At 43.4% G+C, this 17085-nt stretch overlaps 2 protein-coding genes across 5 annotated transcripts in view; one reads left to right on the top strand and one right to left on the bottom strand.

Moving 5' to 3' along the window:
* The first annotated feature begins 831 nt into the window (after positions 1–831).
* Positions 832–9781, top strand: CEBPZOS (CEBPZ opposite strand). Its single transcript, XM_038394296.2, is given in 6 exon segments — positions 832–999; positions 1001–1067; positions 2630–2734; positions 6795–6839; positions 7103–7187; positions 7262–9781. Coding segments are annotated over 5 exon segments (351 nt in total). The 5' UTR covers positions 832–948; the 3' UTR covers positions 7186–7187; positions 7262–9781.
* The window catches only part of CEBPZ (CCAAT enhancer binding protein zeta), a 26224-nt gene continuing 16227 nt past the window's right edge, over positions 7089–17085 (bottom strand). Inside the window, exons 11-17 of one of the 4 annotated variants that reach the window (XM_038394279.2) lie at positions 16116–16216; positions 14436–14496; positions 13138–13346; positions 10766–10849; positions 8418–8479; positions 8229–8310; positions 7089–7362 (exon numbers count right to left, since the gene is read on the bottom strand). In XM_038394279.2, the coding sequence (XP_038250207.1) occupies positions 7226–7362; positions 8229–8310; positions 8418–8479; positions 10766–10849; positions 13138–13346; positions 14436–14496; positions 16116–16216 (736 nt within the window). In that variant the 3' untranslated portion in view covers positions 7089–7225. Of the gene's footprint in view, positions 7363–7801; positions 8311–8417; positions 8480–10765; positions 10850–13137; positions 13347–14435; positions 14497–16115; positions 16217–17085 lie in introns of those variants that run through there. The other 3 variants (XM_043512278.1, XM_038394278.2, XM_043512277.1) reach the window with 3 other exon arrangements.

Genomic DNA, 17085 nt, shown 5'->3' with positions numbered 1-17085 from the left:
GGCCCAGACAAACCCACAAATACTTCCCCCCCTCCCTTTATGGTTTCAAAACCTAACTATGGACCTCTACAGGTTACTTGAGGCATCCGTCACCATTGTTTGGGCAAAACCAGCTTCAAGTCAAAGCAGCAGTAGTTGTGTGTTGTCAGTCCTGTGCTTCCTTTGTTGGGAATGCCCAAACACAGCCCCCATTTCCTGCTATATTTAAAAAACAGAAGGTGCAGTTTGTGGACAATGACCTCCAAAACAAAAGAATCCTTCACTGCTTGGAAAACATAAAAAACCTCTAAAAATATCAGTGGATCCAATCCTGAGAGACACAGGCATAGGGGCAGTATGTTAGGGGCAGGATCCCAGTGCAGAGCTTGGAGCTGGGTGTTTGGTGTGCGTTGCAGACAGGATCCTGGTACAGGGGAGGAGGGTTTGGTCCATGTTGGGAGCCAGATCCACCGCACAGGGGCAGGGTGTTTGGCACATCCTGGAGGCAGGGTCCCAAGGCAGAGTGTTTGGGGCATGGTGGGGGGAGCAGTGTCCTGAGTAGGTTGAGGGTGGGGTCCTGGGGTGGGGCTCGGCTGGAGTGTTTGGTAGTGTTGAGAGGGGTCGCTGGGCATGCTGGGAGCAGGGCTGGAGTGTTTGGGGCATGCTGGGGACAGGATGTCGCGGGGGCGTTGAGGGCCGAGGCCCAGGGCAAGGACAGGGTGTTTGGCACGCGCTGGAGGTGCAGTCCCGGGACAGGGGGCGGGGCCGAGGTTTGGGGGGCGGGGTCTGGCCGGAACGAGAGATGCAGGTCGGGGGCGGGCTCCCGGGATGTTAGGGGGCGGGGGCGGCTCAGAGCAGGCGCAGGTTGGGCAACGCTGGGCTGGGCGCTCGTGGTAGCGGCAGGTAGCGCTGTGCTGCGAGGGGGACACTTATAACCCCTACGATCGTTAGGGGAAGGCGGTTGTACGCATGCGCTCGCGGACAGCGTCTCCGAACCGAGCGTAAACGCCGCTGTGCATGGACGCCCGTTAACGGGCGCGATACCAGACTGCGCCTGCGCGGGGGCGCGAGTCCCTTCCCTCTCAAGGGTACAAGGTAAGTGGACGTGCGGCGAGTCGTGATGTCCGCCGCGAGGGCTGAGGGGAAGGGCGCGCGCTGCTCGCTGCCGCTTCGCGGGGTTGTGATCAGGGGCGCTGGTTGCTGGGCCGCGCGCCCCTAGCTGCAGCGGGGGAACGGTGGGGAGGGGTGACCGTAGCGAGCCCTCAAGTTATGATGCGGAAGTAGAATCTGTCTTCTGCTTCCGGCTCACTCTGCCTGTTGCTGCCGTTGGCGTGAGCGAGCTAGTCGGGGCCGTGAGTACAAGGGGCGAGGCTTGGAAACCCCGTGCGGGGCGGGGATTCAGCGTTGCGGCTCTTCTCCGCATTTCGCTCCGCCCGGTCGCGCCCGCGGGCCGCTCGCGTGCCTTCGCCGGGATCGGGGAGGGGTCACGTGTTTCGCACGTGGCTCCCGCCCCTCGCGCGGCGCTGGCGAGCTGCTGCGGGCGCGCTCCCGGCTCCGCGCTCCCGCCCCCTCTCGCGTCCGTTGGCTTTACCAGTTGCTCGCCGGCGGCCTTGTTCTCCGCCGGGCGGTTTCCCGCCTGATTCCCCCTCCCCCGCCCGCGGCTTTTCCGGCTTCTTCCTGTCTCGGCTGCTGTGCGGCCTCCGCGCTGGGCGCCACGGGGCCGAGCGCGTTTCTGGCCCGCGGGGCGCCCGCCTAGGGCTGTGCCTGCCAGGCGTGTCGGAGCTTGGCGCCTCGCTAGGCATTGGGCCGGCCGCTTGCAGCCCGGGCCTGACCCCAAGGCCGCGAGTGGGCAGACTTGGCCGCCGTGCCAGCGCGGCTTGGCCGAAGGCGCGCCGCGGCCTGGTGCGGGGCCCCTGTCAGCGGGCGCAGGCCCTGTACTCGCTTTCCGGCTCTCTGACAGCTGTGGGGTCTGCTGCGTTCATTTTAATGGGGGGCCTGGAGCCGGCCGAGGGGAGAAGACACCATGCAATAGCCAACCCTTGAAGCAAAAGTTGTTTTCAGAGCAGTAAATTCCAGATGTTGAAGGTGACGGGCAAGCCACGTCTTCAGGGTGCCATCAACTGCAGCAGTATGTGGTGGAGGCCCCAGTAGTCAAGCAGAAGGGGGCGCAGCTCAGTACCAAACCTCTGGGTCCCGTGAGGACTAGCCCACCTTTAACTATTGATGTCACGTCGTGCGTGCGTGGAACCCTGCCCAGGAATATGGCTCAGATGAATGTTGAGCTTTATATTTAACTATCCAGAGCGTTACTTTCGTAAAATTTTGTTTTTAAATATATATATGAAGGACCTCGGGGAAAAAAAAATCTATAGGGTTTCAAGGTAATATGCTAAATGCTCCTTCTTGGGCCTGATCCAGCGCCCACTGAAGTCAATAGAAACTCCCGTGGACTTTGGTGGATATTGGATTCATCCCTAGTCGGTATATTTGAGGCATTCCACATTTGCAGTACTCCGGTGAACTCAAGGTGAAATGTTTAATGATTTAAGAATAAGCAGAAATTCTTACGGTATCTTTATTATAATTTTAGTTCAAGAATGAAAACATTAGCATCTCTGTAGTAGTGCTTCTCCAAATCTGTTTTTGAAAGGCATGGAACCTGTTGCAAGAAAGATCTTCAAAGGAGTTCTACTTTTGGAAGTGGCTGGGGTTGCTGGAGCATATTTACTATTTTACAGAATGGACACAAGTCAAGGTAATAAAATGGTTTTAGACATTACTCCTGATAGTGAGTACCAACGTTTCTTACACTAAAAGTGAAAAATGAGTAGACAGTGGATAAGGTAGCAGAATGTTGATGCCCTAAATTAAAATGTTGAAACTTTTTCATTTCAACATTGTTCACGCCAGTCCATACCATTTTTCTATTCTCATTTCCCTGTTTTTTTTCTTGCCTTTTTCTGTAAACAGAGTAGTTGTGAAGAAATCAACTGTGCATGTAATATTGGGGTAGGGGGACTGTCCTTAAGAGGAGAGAGAATTTACTGGGATATGTCCCAAGAACTTAGCCTAATAGTACGTGACTGAGACTTATTAGGAGGTTAGATGTATCCTGAGGTAGTGAGGTGCAGGGGAATAGAACCATCATGAAATAATTTCTGTTTCAGCAGTCTGTATGTTAACTGTGTAACACGGAGGTGGGCAAACTACAGCCTGCGGGCCACATCTGGCCCACAGGACCCTCCTGGCCCATGAGGCTAGTCCCTGGCCCCTCCCCTTCTGTACCCCCCCCCCTCCACCCGCAGCCTCAGCTCACTGATGCTCTGGATGGCACAACTGTAGCGGTGCCAGCCACTGGTACTCTAGGCAGCGCAGTAAGGGGGCAGGGAGCGGGGGTGTGGGATAGAGGGCAGGGGAGTGGTCGGGGGTATGGCGTGTGGAAAGGGAACAGGAGGGTTGAATGGGGGTAGGGGTCCTGGGGACCATCAGGAAGGAGATGGGGGGGGGGTTGGATGGGGCGGCCAGGGAGAGTCAGGGAGAAGGGGGGGTTGGATGGGGCAGGGGTCCTGGGGGGCAGTCAGGAATGAGAGGAGGGGTTTGATGGGGCAGTCAGGGAGCGGGGGGGTGATGGATGGAGCAGGGATTCGTGGGGGGGGGGTCGGATGGGGGTAAGGGCTGGGCCATGCCTGGCTGTTTGGGGAGGCACAGCATCCCCTAACTGGTCCTCCATACAATTTCTGAAATCTGATGTGGCCCTCAGCCCAAAAAGTTTGCCCGCCCCTGGTGTAACAGATGAGATCTGCTTAGTAATCTGTTGTGGAATTATTACCTCCCCAAAACACCTTACTCTAAGGACAGGGACAAGGTTTCAAGTAGGAAAAAAATCATCTAAGCATTTGTTGCTGAAAGACTGTATTGGTGAAAAAGAAATTGTTCATCTATTAGATTACTCCTGAGGGAATTCTGTGCCCAAAAAATAATTACACACACACTATTTTAAAGTTCTGCAAATTTTGTCAAGAGATGGGGAGGCTTCAGCATGGCAGTGGGGAGCACAGGCCACTGCTTGCATGGAGGTGGGAGATCACCCTGCAGTGCGTGCTCCTCCCGTGCCTGACACAGACTTGTTGAGGACCTTGACATAGCACAAGGTCCAGGACTGCCCCTCTGCGCCAGGCATACCGGGTGTGGACAGGCAGGCTCAGCCCAGCAGGATCCAAATGTGGAGAGATCCAGGTTTGGGTTGAGAGGATTTGGTGTGGGCATCTCAATGCGGGGGTCTGGGTGCATGGGCAAGGGGACTGTCAGGTGGGTACGGGTGAAAGTGGTTGGGGCTCAGCGGGGGGAGCAGATGCTGGGGGAGTGAAGCTTGATGCAGTCTGGGTGCAGGGGGTTGGCAAAGTGGGGATTCAAGTGCAGGGGGCTCAGTGGGGGTGGTCTGGGTGCAGAGGGGCTCCAGATGCAAGGGGTGAGGCCCAGCAGGGGGGGTCTGGATATGGGGGGGGGTCAAGGTGCACAGGGGTTGGACAGATGTGTGGGGCAGCTTCCTGTACATTGATCCCTCCACCCATGGTTGAGGAGCAATGAGGGCAGGAAGCAGGCGGTGTGTGGAGCTTCATACATCCAGGGGAGGTTTCTAGGGGTTGGTCTGACCCAGCTATGGCAGCTCCATGCAGAGGAAGAGGAAGTTCCATCCTTCCTAGCACAGGGTAGGAGCTACAGGCCAGGACATCCCCACCTCCACCCACAGTGGTGATTTAGCTCTCCTGTGGCTGCTCTGGGCACCAGAAACGATGCACCCACACTGCTGAGGAGGGGCATGTGACTGCTTTTACAGCTTCCAACAAGATGGATGTGGAAAAATTGAAAGAGTCCAGTGGATGGCAACAAAAATGATTAGGGGGCTGGAGCACATGACTTATGAAGAGAGGCTGAGGGAACTGGGATTGTTAAGTCTGCAGAAGAGAAGAGTGAGGGGGGATTTGATAGCTGCTTTCAACTACCTGAAAGGGGGTTCCAAAAAGGATGGAGCTAGACTGTTCTCAGACAGAACAAGGAGTAATGGTCTCAAATTGCAGTGAGGCTGGTGAAACACTGGAATGGGTTACCTAGTAGGTGGTGGAATCTCCTTTCTTTGAGGTTTTCAAGGTCAGGCTTGACAAAGCTCTGGCTGGGATGATTTAGTTGGGGTTGGTCCTGCTTTGAGCAGGGGGTTGGACTAGATGACCTTCCAACCCTGATGTTCTAGGATTCCCTGGCAGAAAGTTGTACTTCTGCGGGGAAGCAAAAACATCTGTAGGGGACATGAATTCTGTGTGTGCAGTGGTGCAGTAATCTATAGCATGTAAATTGTGAGAGATTTATTATTGCCTGGAGAAACCTCACTCTGCCCAGGCTCAAATGAGCCCTCAGATCTAGAGAGTTTTAACAGATTCACTATCAGCTAAGGCTCTCTCAGGAGACTAAGTTTTATACTGCCACCCATTACTCTAGTATCTGATTGCTTTCCAAATCAACCAAAAAAATTCTCATTCTTTCTACAGATATTTGTGACTTACGGCACAGCTTCAGGGCAGGTCAGAATGCAAAAATACACTTGTTCTTTTCAAACAGAATGTTAGGGATCAGTTGTCAGAGTTGCATTTCTACTCTCTGATTTAGATCAGATGATCAGAAATGGAGTTATGTAGAACTAAAGAGTTTTGAAAAGAAGGCAGGAATAGCAAGAGAATCACCTTATCCTACTTCAGGGGGAAAAAAAAAACAGGTTGTGGGGGAAGTCTGTGGGTGATGTAGTAGTCATTAGGTACAAAACTTTAAGTGTGTTAAGGGATAACATTGGCTCAAATTTAGGTTTGCACAGAGGATGGAGACACTATTTTCAGCTTCCAGGATGGCACTGGTAAGGTTAATCTGCAGCCAAAATAGGGAAGTTGTCTGGAGGTGCCTAGTTATTGAGAGAGATCTAAGGCAGGGGTTTTCAACCTTTTTCTTTGCACCCCTTCACAATTATAAAAACTCCACGGCCCACCTGTGCCACAATAACTGGTTTTCTGCATATAAAAGCCAGGGCTGACATTACCACCACAGGGGCTCCCATAAAGCTAAGTTGCTCAGGCTTTGGGTTCAGCTTCATGCGGTGGGCCTTCGGCTTTCTGACCTGGGCCCCAGCGAGTCTAACGCTTGCCCTGCTTGTGGCCCCCAGACCCCTGGTTGAGAATCACTGCTCTAAGGCACTGTTTCTTTACCGGTTTATGGGCCGGTGCAAGTCCCCAAATCTTCCTGACACATTTTTAGGAAGGCAGCAAGCCAGTATCAAAAAGGTTGAGAAACGCTGTACTGAGGAAAGGAGTACTTATGGCACCTTAGAGACTAACATTCTGAGAGATGCTCAAAGCTTGAACTTGTAATAAACTTGGGGCAAGCTCCTTGGCTCAACCCTTCTTTAAAAAAGCCCTAGCTTCCACAACCTCCTTGATTTTAGGGGGGGGGAGAATTTTTTGGATCTCTTTGGCAAAAGGAAAGCCTTTTCACTCTTAGGGTTTTAAGAGCCAGATGACAGAGGGACCCATCAGGCATTTCTTGCCCATTCACTAGTGGGGATAGGCACAAAGTGTCTAAATTTGTAAATAAAAGTAGCTCAAATGTGGTGTTTGACTAACACTGAAAAATACTAAATGAAATTAAATTACACACTACTAGTTAGTATCTAACTAAAGACTAAAAGTTACCTTTTAGAATACAGAAACATGCATTCCATTGGTGTAACTGTTTGTTTGAGAATAGTTGTAATTTTTTTCTTATTCCCTTACCAGATTTTAGACATACAATGAACAGGAGATTTCCATCCATTCTGGAAGGTAAGTTACTACTTGCCAACTAAAGAAAATACTTGATAAAGCTTGTATGTTTTTTTGACAGAATTATCTTCTAGTTTTGCATTGTTAAATGTTTTTCAGAAATGCAGAGGTTGTAAAATGTACGTTTTAGCTAGAGACTATTCTAGTGATTTTTTTTCTTGCTCTGAATCAGAAGAATACAAATTCAATAAAATTAGACCTAGAAATTCAGATGCACATAAGAGGAACAGATGACACTGATGCCTTTTCTTATACATTTTCAGTTTATTACAAAAGCAATGAATGGGCTGGAGTTTATGGAATAAGGGAGAATGACCAACTGAAATGGCTAAGCAGCAAAAATTAGAAGTAAGTAAAAACAGAAGCAGTGTATTAACATATCTGATTCATTTTGACTTTTTGCCTTTGTGTTTATTTTTCAGGCCTTTGTGTTTGAACTGTTTTTTCTTCTTGATAATATTTTTCACATCTCTGTTGTGAAGCCAGTTGTCACGCTCTGCTTCCCACTTGAGCTGTTTGACACCTACAAGGGAAGAGGAGGAATGACAAATAAGAGGTGGTGGATAACTGATGTATCCTTTGAACACTGTTTGGAATTTGAATAAATGATAAGACTAATCTACCCCCAAATTCATAACACCAATAAAGTGTGAACTATTGGATTTTTCACCTCAGAAGAAATTTTTCCATTTTGCAAAAACTGTTATACTTGAAACCTTTTGGGCCTGTTTTAAAAGCACACATTTTAGAATTGCTTTCATGGATCCTGTGTTATAGTTTGCATTAACACTATTGTTTAAGTAGAATACTCAATGTTTAGGATGGGAGCCATCAAATTTTTTAGACCAGAGAAATGAGTATAAGGCTTTGTATTAAACAGGTTTTATCTATTTGATTAATCCCACTTTGAAAAGTAGATTTTTTACAGATTTAGATTTGTGGGGGAAAACTGTTTTTGCTCCATATACACCAAAGCTGGGGAATGGTGTGTTTGGCTAAACCTTGGTTACAGCAGCTTTTATACCAGAAAGATTCCCATCAGAGAGAGTTAAATTACATAATTTAGAATTAAGTATTTAATGATGCAAGTCAAAAGCTGCACATCATTTTGCAAAATGCTTGCAAGTGCTGTGATTAAGTACAATTAAATCTAGACTAGGGTGAGTTCTTAAAAACAAGTACAGTTGTATTATACATCATGTATCTACATAAAGTTATACTGGAGTAGTGGCTGAATTATTTTTTGTGGATTTAACTTCATTTTAAAATGGCATACACAGTTTATTTTTAAAAATAACCAAGCAATGACTTTCTTAAGGATTGTGCATAGGTACTTATTCAAACAGTGTAAGGGTATAGTTTGTTTATAGAACATGTAACTGCACTTACTTGCATTATCTTTGTTAGCCATTGCATTCATACCAATGTTGTCAAACTTGGACTTAACATTTTCATCCAGAAGAGTGCCGAACTTTAAAGAGAGAAAAATATTAGTATTTTCTTTATGGAAAGATATACATGGGCAAAATGTGAGATCAAGCATTTTTTCTTAAATTATATATACTAAATCAGATTTACCTCTTCTGCAGCAGCAAGCATGCCCATGTCTTTGAGTTTTCTTTTCTTTTGCTGTTTTGATCCTTCAAATAAATTATTGAAAATTGTAATCAGCTAAAATTCTACATTTTCCCAGGCACCACCACCAGACAAAAATTCATCCTTTAATAATTGTCCAAAGTGTCTGATTTCTATTAATGCTCCTAGAAAAGCATTTAATATTTGTAATATATATATATATATATAATATTCCTATTTAATACATCTAAGTATCTAGAATGTAACTAGAAGATAAAGGATTTCGCTATCATTTCATTGCAGGGAGAGATGTGTGAACAGATCGCTTAATAAAGTAACAATATTGTAATAGCAACCTAAAGACCCAATCAGGATTAAAGCCCCCTAGTGCAAGGTGTTGTACAAAGAAATAGTCCCTGTCCTGTCCAGTTTACAGTTCAAGTGATAGATGAAGGGTCAAGGACTACACTCCAAAATATAATATGAAAGTGTTAACATGTATATGAAAATTTATAAATACTAATCTGATATTTCCATCTGTCCCTTAAGCAGTCATTAATTGGCTGACTTCTAATCAATGCTGCAGCAGAAATGGGTCTTAGAGTAATACTCTTCTGGAGTCATTCAGGGAGAAGATTTCAATAGCACTCACTAGCATCCAGAAGGAACTGATCTCACAAAAGTGGTCTGCTAGTGTTTGTAACAAAAATACACTAGACAGTTTTAAAATCTACCTAGTTTGGTATACAAAAATTGGGGATTAGTTTCTCTCTGAGAGAAGGGATGGCTGATAAGATTAGGGATTGTGTGCCAGTATTTTTTTCCTCCCAAAAAGGATTGCCTCACTAAATTCACGGCCATGAAAACCATGTCATGAATTGTGGAAATCTGGTCTTTGATGTGCTTTTACCTGATACTCCCCTGTAAAATCTGTATAAACCAGTGTTTCTCAAATTGGGAGTCTAGAACCAAAAAGGAGTTGTAGGACATCACAAGATTTTAGGGGGTTGTGGTATTGCCACCCTAACTTCAGAGCAGGGCAGCTGGAGAGTGGCTGCTGCTGGCCAGGAGCCCAGCTCTGAAGGCAGCACCGAAGTAAAGGGGGCAATACCATACCATGCCACTCTTACTTCTGTGCTGCTGCTATCAAAGCTGGGTAGTTGGAGTGGCAGCTGCTGACTGAGGGCCTAGCAGTTTTGTTGAGAGTTACGAACAACCTCCGTTCCCAAGGTGTTCATGACTCTGATGTTCTACTGTATGTTTTTAGCTCTCAAACTTTAAACAGGTGGGATACATTGACTAACACACCTTTTAACCAAAATATTAATCTGTGTTTGTGTTAATCTAATTAAAAATCCTTTCCCTTATGTCTTGTGATGTTATTTCTCCAGCTTTCCAGTCATCAAAACCTGAATTTCTGATGTACACAAGCAGATTTAAAAAAAAAACTCTATCAACAAAGTTTACCTAAAGTAGCAAAAAAGGTTCAACCTTTGCAGGTTGTCTTTCAGATCTAAAGCAGTGACACTCAGGCCTCAACGATTCAAGAGCCATAAATTAGTGATCGACACTATCCAAAAGAGCCACAGTAGTGTGAATTCATTGTTTCATTTACAACAGTGCTGTATATTCATATTTAAACAGTGACAAAATATTTAGTTTTATATATTCACAGCAAAATGACCAAGTATTTTATCAACTACAATGGGTTAACATTACACATCCTGATTGATTAATTAAATCAGGGTTTTAATATGTTCTACAAAGAGCCACTTGTAGTTTCTGAGTATCACTGATCTAAAGCAACAGCACAAAGCTGTCTGATGCTGTAGAGGTTTTTTTTTGAGTGGGAGTGGAAAAAAGACATTCCCCCCCGTCCCTTGAATTCATCCATTCACTCACTTTCTATGTCTAAAACTCGATTTATATCAAATTTGCATTAGTTTGCATTTTATTTTCATTATCAGCAGCAGGCCACAGCTCTAAAAGAATCTGAGGAATCCATAGATTTTCCCTTTTTAAAGAAATCTCGGGAGCACAATAGCACAGATTTGTGCTGCATGTAGTGTATCAGGTCCAATGCAATCTGCTCTGCATACATCTGCTAATTCACCTCAACCCTAACAGCCTCTCAAGAGGCATCACTAATACTCAATTGTACCAGTCTGACTGGATCTGCGATATGTACAGGCACGAGAAATTCATTTTCACTAAAATGGAATTTGTACTTACGTTTCTAGAGGCAAAAGATCAGTGCACCATCCCCCTACACCCCAGAGCCCTCTGCCACTCTACATACTTCTACTACTTTATATTATCCTCTCAGACTTTAAATGAAAATATATTCTTACCTTCAAATGATCCAGCAAAATCAGTATCTTTTTTTCTCTTGCATTTTTTATTGACAGACTTGACCTGATCTTTACTGTTTACATCTATCAAAGAAAACCAAATAGGTCACTATAATTGGCACAGTATACACTATATTTAAAACATTAACTATGAAGACTAACAGTCCATTAAGGCACATTTTCCCCATTATTCTGTTGAGCTTGTTCTTAGAAAACATTAAAATCATAATGGACATACTCAAATTTTTAATTTAAAACCCACAGATCTTGGGAAATACCAAGTTAAGTTTTTCATACCAGCTTTAAATGTCTCCTTTGCCTACCATCACAGCATGGAAGATGCATTAAATAAAGCACTGATCTCGGCTCCATGAGCTATGAAGTCCAAAAGAAACTTTGCATTATGTAAAACGTATCTATTTGATAAACAGTGTGGTGTGTTAGGCTTGGAAGGATTAGATTTTTATCTGTAAATGTCAGATATTGATTTTACTGTACATGCAAACCAATGACAAAATATTTCTATTGATAACACCTAATGTCATTAAAGCTACTGTCTCATCCTTCCCATGATTTCCCACAATTGAAAATTTAAATCGATAAAGGCTTTAAATTGATCAATATTACCTGTTGAAATTATAAAAAAAATTTCCACCAAGCTAATACAGTAACTCCTCACTTAACATAGTTATGTTCCTGAAAAATGCTACTTTAAGTGAATCCAATTTCCCCATAAAAATATAATGTAAATAGGGGAGGGTTAGGTTCCAGGAAAACTTTTTTTTGCCAGACAGACAAGATTTTATACATACATATACATAGTACTGTACACAGCAATGATGATTGTGAAGCTTGATTGAGGTGGTGATGTTAGAGCGTAGAAGAGGATGGGATATTTCCCAGGGAATGCCTTACTGCTAAATGACGGACTAGCACTTAGCTGAGCCCTAAAGGGTTAACACGTTAATGTAGTCTCACATTTTACAAGGCACCGTGAATGGAGGGAGGGGAGAGACGCGCACACAGTGTGCGTGAGAGAGACGTGCATTGCACCTTTAAGTATGCTGACCCAACCGCCTTTTTAAGTAGATCAGCAAGTTGAGACAGCAGCTGCTGCCAGCAAGCTCCCTCCATCCTGAGCCCTGTCATGTCCCCCACACCTGCTCTGTGGAGATGAGGTAAAGGGGAGGGGGGACACCCTGACATTAGCCCCCCTCTTCCCCCCCCCCCCCCCCGCACAGCAAGCAGGAGCCTCCCGGGAGCAGCTCCAAGTCAGAGGGCAGGAGCAGCACACAGCAATGGGGAGAGGGAAAGCTGAACTTCGGGCATTTGATAGCCTGATGGGGGGCTGTTGGTCCACCCTGGTTCCAAGCCCCCACCACTGAGCTCCAAGGGCTGCTCTTTCTGCAAGCAGTGGACAAAGCAGGCGGATGCCAAACAACGTTATAAGGGAGCACTGCGCAACTTTAAATGAGCATGTTCCCTAACTGATCAGCAACAAAATGACATTAACCGGGATGACTATACGTGAGGAGTTACAGTATATTATGTAGTAGTGCCACTCTGAAAGGGACATTAAAATCTATCTGAATAGGTTACTTCAGTCCCTGATAATACTCCCTGACCTCAACAAGCCAATATTAAAAATACTCCCTTAATCTCGTATGTTTCTTGAAATTGTAAAGTGGTTTCCATGGAAACACTCTCTGATAACGTAATAACCCATGATCAGGTTAAGTCACAGCTTCAAATTACTTATAGAAAAATAAAATTATTAGGCACATGAATTTTTTTTGTTGTTGCTAAACAGAATTACAGGAGTCAAATAGTTATTTATTAGCCATTAATTTAAAATCGTTAACTGGTCTCAAATCAATCAGTGGAAAAAATTAATGTTGATTCAAATCATGCATAACTAAAATTAGAATTTGCCAAACATTGATTGATTGATTATTTTTTCCTTTGTGCCACATAATGGTTACTGTGTAAGAAGTTATTTGTGTAAAGACCTGTTTATTTGGTCTTCGGAGGTTTTTTGTTTTATTTTGCGTGTGCAGAGAATAGTGTATCTAGGTTTGTGAAGTATTTAAAACCAAGTTTTCAAAGAAGTGTGCTTAAAATTCAGCTCCTAATTCTGTATTTAAGCTCCAAATAAAAGTGGCCTCATTTTCAGAGGTAATGAGAATCTGCAGCTCACTGCCTTCAATGGGAGCTTCTTGGCCAAAGAGTGACTTCAGTGGAAGCTGCTGGTATTTTAGCGTCTCTGAAAGCCAGGCCTCCGATTTAGGTCCCTTATCCATGGATTTAAACACCTAATCTATGCAACCACGTTTTTAAAAGTATTGACTTTACTGTCGTTTTCATTACCTTACCTGGACTGTTGTCATCATCTGATACATTCATAAATGCACCTCCCTCTTCATCATTGTCATCTCCAAACTCTTCATCCATACTTCCCAGGGAGACTACTTCATCATCCATCTCATTGAATTCATCTTCATCATCAGAATCTTCCAAGTCATCACTGCATTCCTCACCTCCTTTGCTTTTCTTACCACCTTTGGGCTTGTTTTTTATATTACTAAAATACACAATAATAATACTCAGCACTTCGTGCCTCTTTAGATGTCTACAGATAATACCCATCTATTTCAAAGCACTGTACTAGGAAGTTAAGAATCATTAAAAAGAATTTTAAAAGTAACCCAAGGCGTAATCAAATTGGCACTTACAGAATATTAAAAATACATTAAAACTGAATTTAACACAAGGAATGCTGCTGAGAAGAGTCCTGTGATTAAATATTCTTTTGACAACAGCTATATGTGGTGTTACATGTTCTAATGATCCCAGTTCATTTTCAGAAATCCTTTTGCACAGGAGATTGTTGAGCTGCTTTCAGAGACACCCCCAGAAGCCTTAGCAGGCCTATTAAATGAAAAACTGAGAATTTAACCAAGTATAGCACTTTAATGGAATAGAGGGGAACTGACCCATCCTGAAACACTACAAGGTGGGGGGAAGGGGGTTTGGTGAGGGGAATGGTGGGGTAAAGAGGTGGTAACAACGAAGATGAGTTTGAGAGGGAACAAGATCTCGATCAAAGTTTTTCCAAGGTTTACTATAAATTTAAGCGATACATTTTCCCCCCTCCTCCCAAAAGAAATTTTAATTTCTTTAGTGAATTTTAAAACTACGTTTCAAATAAAATTGCACATTGAATCATTAATGGAGCCAATGAGTTACTGGGAATTAAGTTATGTAACATTGGACTTCTACCCTGGGATCAGAATTCCAGTTTTCAGATTTCCTACATCATGTATCATTCCAATTTATGATTACATTCACTAGCATTATCTGACCATGAAATCGGAGACCATGAAAACCAAGATGATACAGACTTGCTTGCTGGATCATTCTATGATATAAATAAATAAAGTGCCCAGCCTCACGCTTTCTAGGCTAAGTTGCAAGTGCCATAGCATCAGCTTGCTCAGCCCAGGGGGAGGTGGAAGAGAGAGTGACATGCAGCACTCAAGAGCGACGCCTCATACAAAATGATACTGAGCCAGATTAACTTTCTTCAAAAAGTCATGTCCAGCCATGTGGAGTAAAAATCCGTAGGAGTGGCACTGAATTAGTACAGAAGAAGCAGAATCAAAAATCTTACCCAGCAAAATCAAGGTCATCCTTGCTAACAGTATCAAAGTAACTGTCACCTTCAAATGACTCTGAAAGAAAAAAAAAAATGGGGAATTTTCTTTTGTTATTGCAACACAAAGCCAAGTGAAACATTTTGAAGTGATTTAATAAATAGACTGAATGCTCATGGCACAATTTATCATTTTAAAGTCATCCATTTTCTCAAGCACACGTTGTTTACATTTATTGACTCATCAAGGAAGAATCCCAGTAGAGTTTACTTCTATAGAAAACTGGTCAATTAGCTTACAAACCATTTAACAGACCCCCTGAGTCACAAGGCATTTCATAACGCAAAAACAACAGCATAGTAAAAGTTTTGAAAGAATTCCTTTGCCCTGGAGAAACAGCTTTTGTTTAAAAAGTTATCTTAAAATTTATTTTGTTTATTGTCATGCTACTATGCAGAGAAATATACATAAATCCTTCCCCCACCTCAGCATCACATGAGAAAATATTCCCTATGATTCAGAGTCTTACCTTGTGACACTCATAACCAAGGTATGCAGAATACAGGGACCGCACATTCAAGTCTCAATCTCAGAGAAGCAAAACAACCTTGGACTTTAAAGGCCACTGTCACTGATGGAATTTAGGAATATAGGTCTAAACCAGGGAAGACACCAACTAGGAACAATAATGTGTCCAAAAAAAAAAACGATCATACTTCTCTCAAGGAATTGAAGTCCTCTCCCTATAAATCCTTGACTGAAGATAGGCTGGCAAAGAAAAGTTAACACTAGGGTGGCCTTGGATCCAAAACTTGTGAAGCAAACGGCCTAACACAGGGTGACCAACCTGAGCCTGAGAAGGAGCCAGAATTTACCAGTGTACATTGCCAAAGAGCCACGGTAATAAGTCAGCAGCCCCCCCATCAGCTCCTTCTCCCTTCCCCACCGCTCCCAGCACCTCCTGCCCACCAGCAGCTCCGCCAATCTGCACCTCCTGATCAGCTGTTTCGCGGAGTGCAGGAAGTTCTGGGGGGGGGGGGGGGCATGGCGGGCTCAAGGGAGGGGGCAGGAAGGGGTGGAGTGGGAGCAGGGCCTGTGGCAGAGCCAGGGGTTGAGCAGTGAGCACCCTCCCCGCACATTGGAAAGTTGGCACCTGTAGCTCCATCCCCAGAGTCGGTGCCTATACAAGGAGCTGCATATTAACTTCTGAAGAGCCACGCTTACATATCAGTTAATCGTTTCCAATATGGATCGCAATTCAAAGATTTACAGTTCATTTATTTTTCAATTTTAAAAAAAGTGTAAAATGATGAAGTGATGTGGCCTAACATCAGAGGCAGATTGTACATTAAAAAGACCAATGGTAAAACATAAAAGGGATCAATGAAAAGTTAGATATTTTTGTTATAATTAGGACTAAATTCTCTAAATGTTGGTCTAAGTTGCATAAGCAAAATATGAAGCTGCAGATTAAACAATGAAAGATTCTTAGATTCTAGAGCAGAAACTTGCATTAAGTTCAAAAGAAAGGGCAGTCGTAGCCATATGCAGCCATTGGCAGAGATGCATAATCACATTACACACAGAGCCCTCACTATAGACAACTGAATAAGTAAAAAATTAGTAGTCTACACAGGCTGTTCCTTGATAGACTAAGCGCTGAGAGTGCTTTACTGCTATGAAAAATACAGCCTTACCCAGTATTCTTTCAAATTCATCATCATCTACGTCTTCCACGCTTTCTTCGTCCACTGGACGTTTTCGTTTCTCTTTCTCTTTACCAAGCTTTTTATAAAATCTGAAATATTTAAAAAGTTTTCTGCAATCACACACTACATTACTGATTATGTGTTCTTATGACACAATGATTTTAATAAAGCCACAACATGGATTACATGCATTGTATATAAAGTCTGCCAGCTATCACTTACATATCAGTTAATCGTTTCCAATATGGATCGCAATTCAAAGGTTTATAGTTCATTTATTTTTCAATTTTAAAAAAAGTATAAAATGGTGAAGTGATGCAAGATTTAAAATAGTGAAAATGCCTGGTTAGTGGTTTCAGAAGCTTCTTTGATCACTGAATTTAAAAAAAAAAATGACAGGAACAATACACATATGATGCGTGTGATTAAATGAACGTTGTCAACTTGAAGTCCAGTTGATTGGAAAAAAAAAAGTTCAAAAGTAGTTTCAGGTACTATGCTTTCCCCCTGATTTCCTCTGTCAGTTTTTGTGGGTTTAGTTAACTAAACTAACTATTTTTAAAAACATTTTCCTCTCCTTTATTGCAGCATGAAAGATCCACACAAATAAGAGGGAAAAGTGACTAGATATGGGGAGAAAATGTGAATTTTACTACACAAAGCATTATCAAAAGTGAATAAATTAAATTGAAGAAACAAACATTCTCTAATATTAAAGTTATAATCATCTTAGGTGTTATTGTAACCATTATTAATATTTTTTCAGGCAGAAGTGTGATTTTTTAAGTAGGTGTCTTTTCAATATCAGGATCCCATCTATGAGAAGCTTCTGATGTCACTGAAAATTGCATACACTTTTGCACTGACATGAAAATGGTTTGGAATAGTGATTTATCAAAAGAGAACGCAAACGGACTTCCCATAGTGTGTAAACAGGAGCATTCCATTTCCATTTGCT

The sequence above is a fragment of the Dermochelys coriacea genome, chromosome 3, assembly GCF_009764565.3.
Source record: "Dermochelys coriacea isolate rDerCor1 chromosome 3, rDerCor1.pri.v4, whole genome shotgun sequence".
In the NCBI taxonomy this organism is placed as follows: domain Eukaryota; kingdom Metazoa; phylum Chordata; order Testudines; family Dermochelyidae; genus Dermochelys; species Dermochelys coriacea.
Note: the sequence above shows the minus strand (reverse complement) of the source record. Positions and strands in the feature narration are given on the sequence as shown.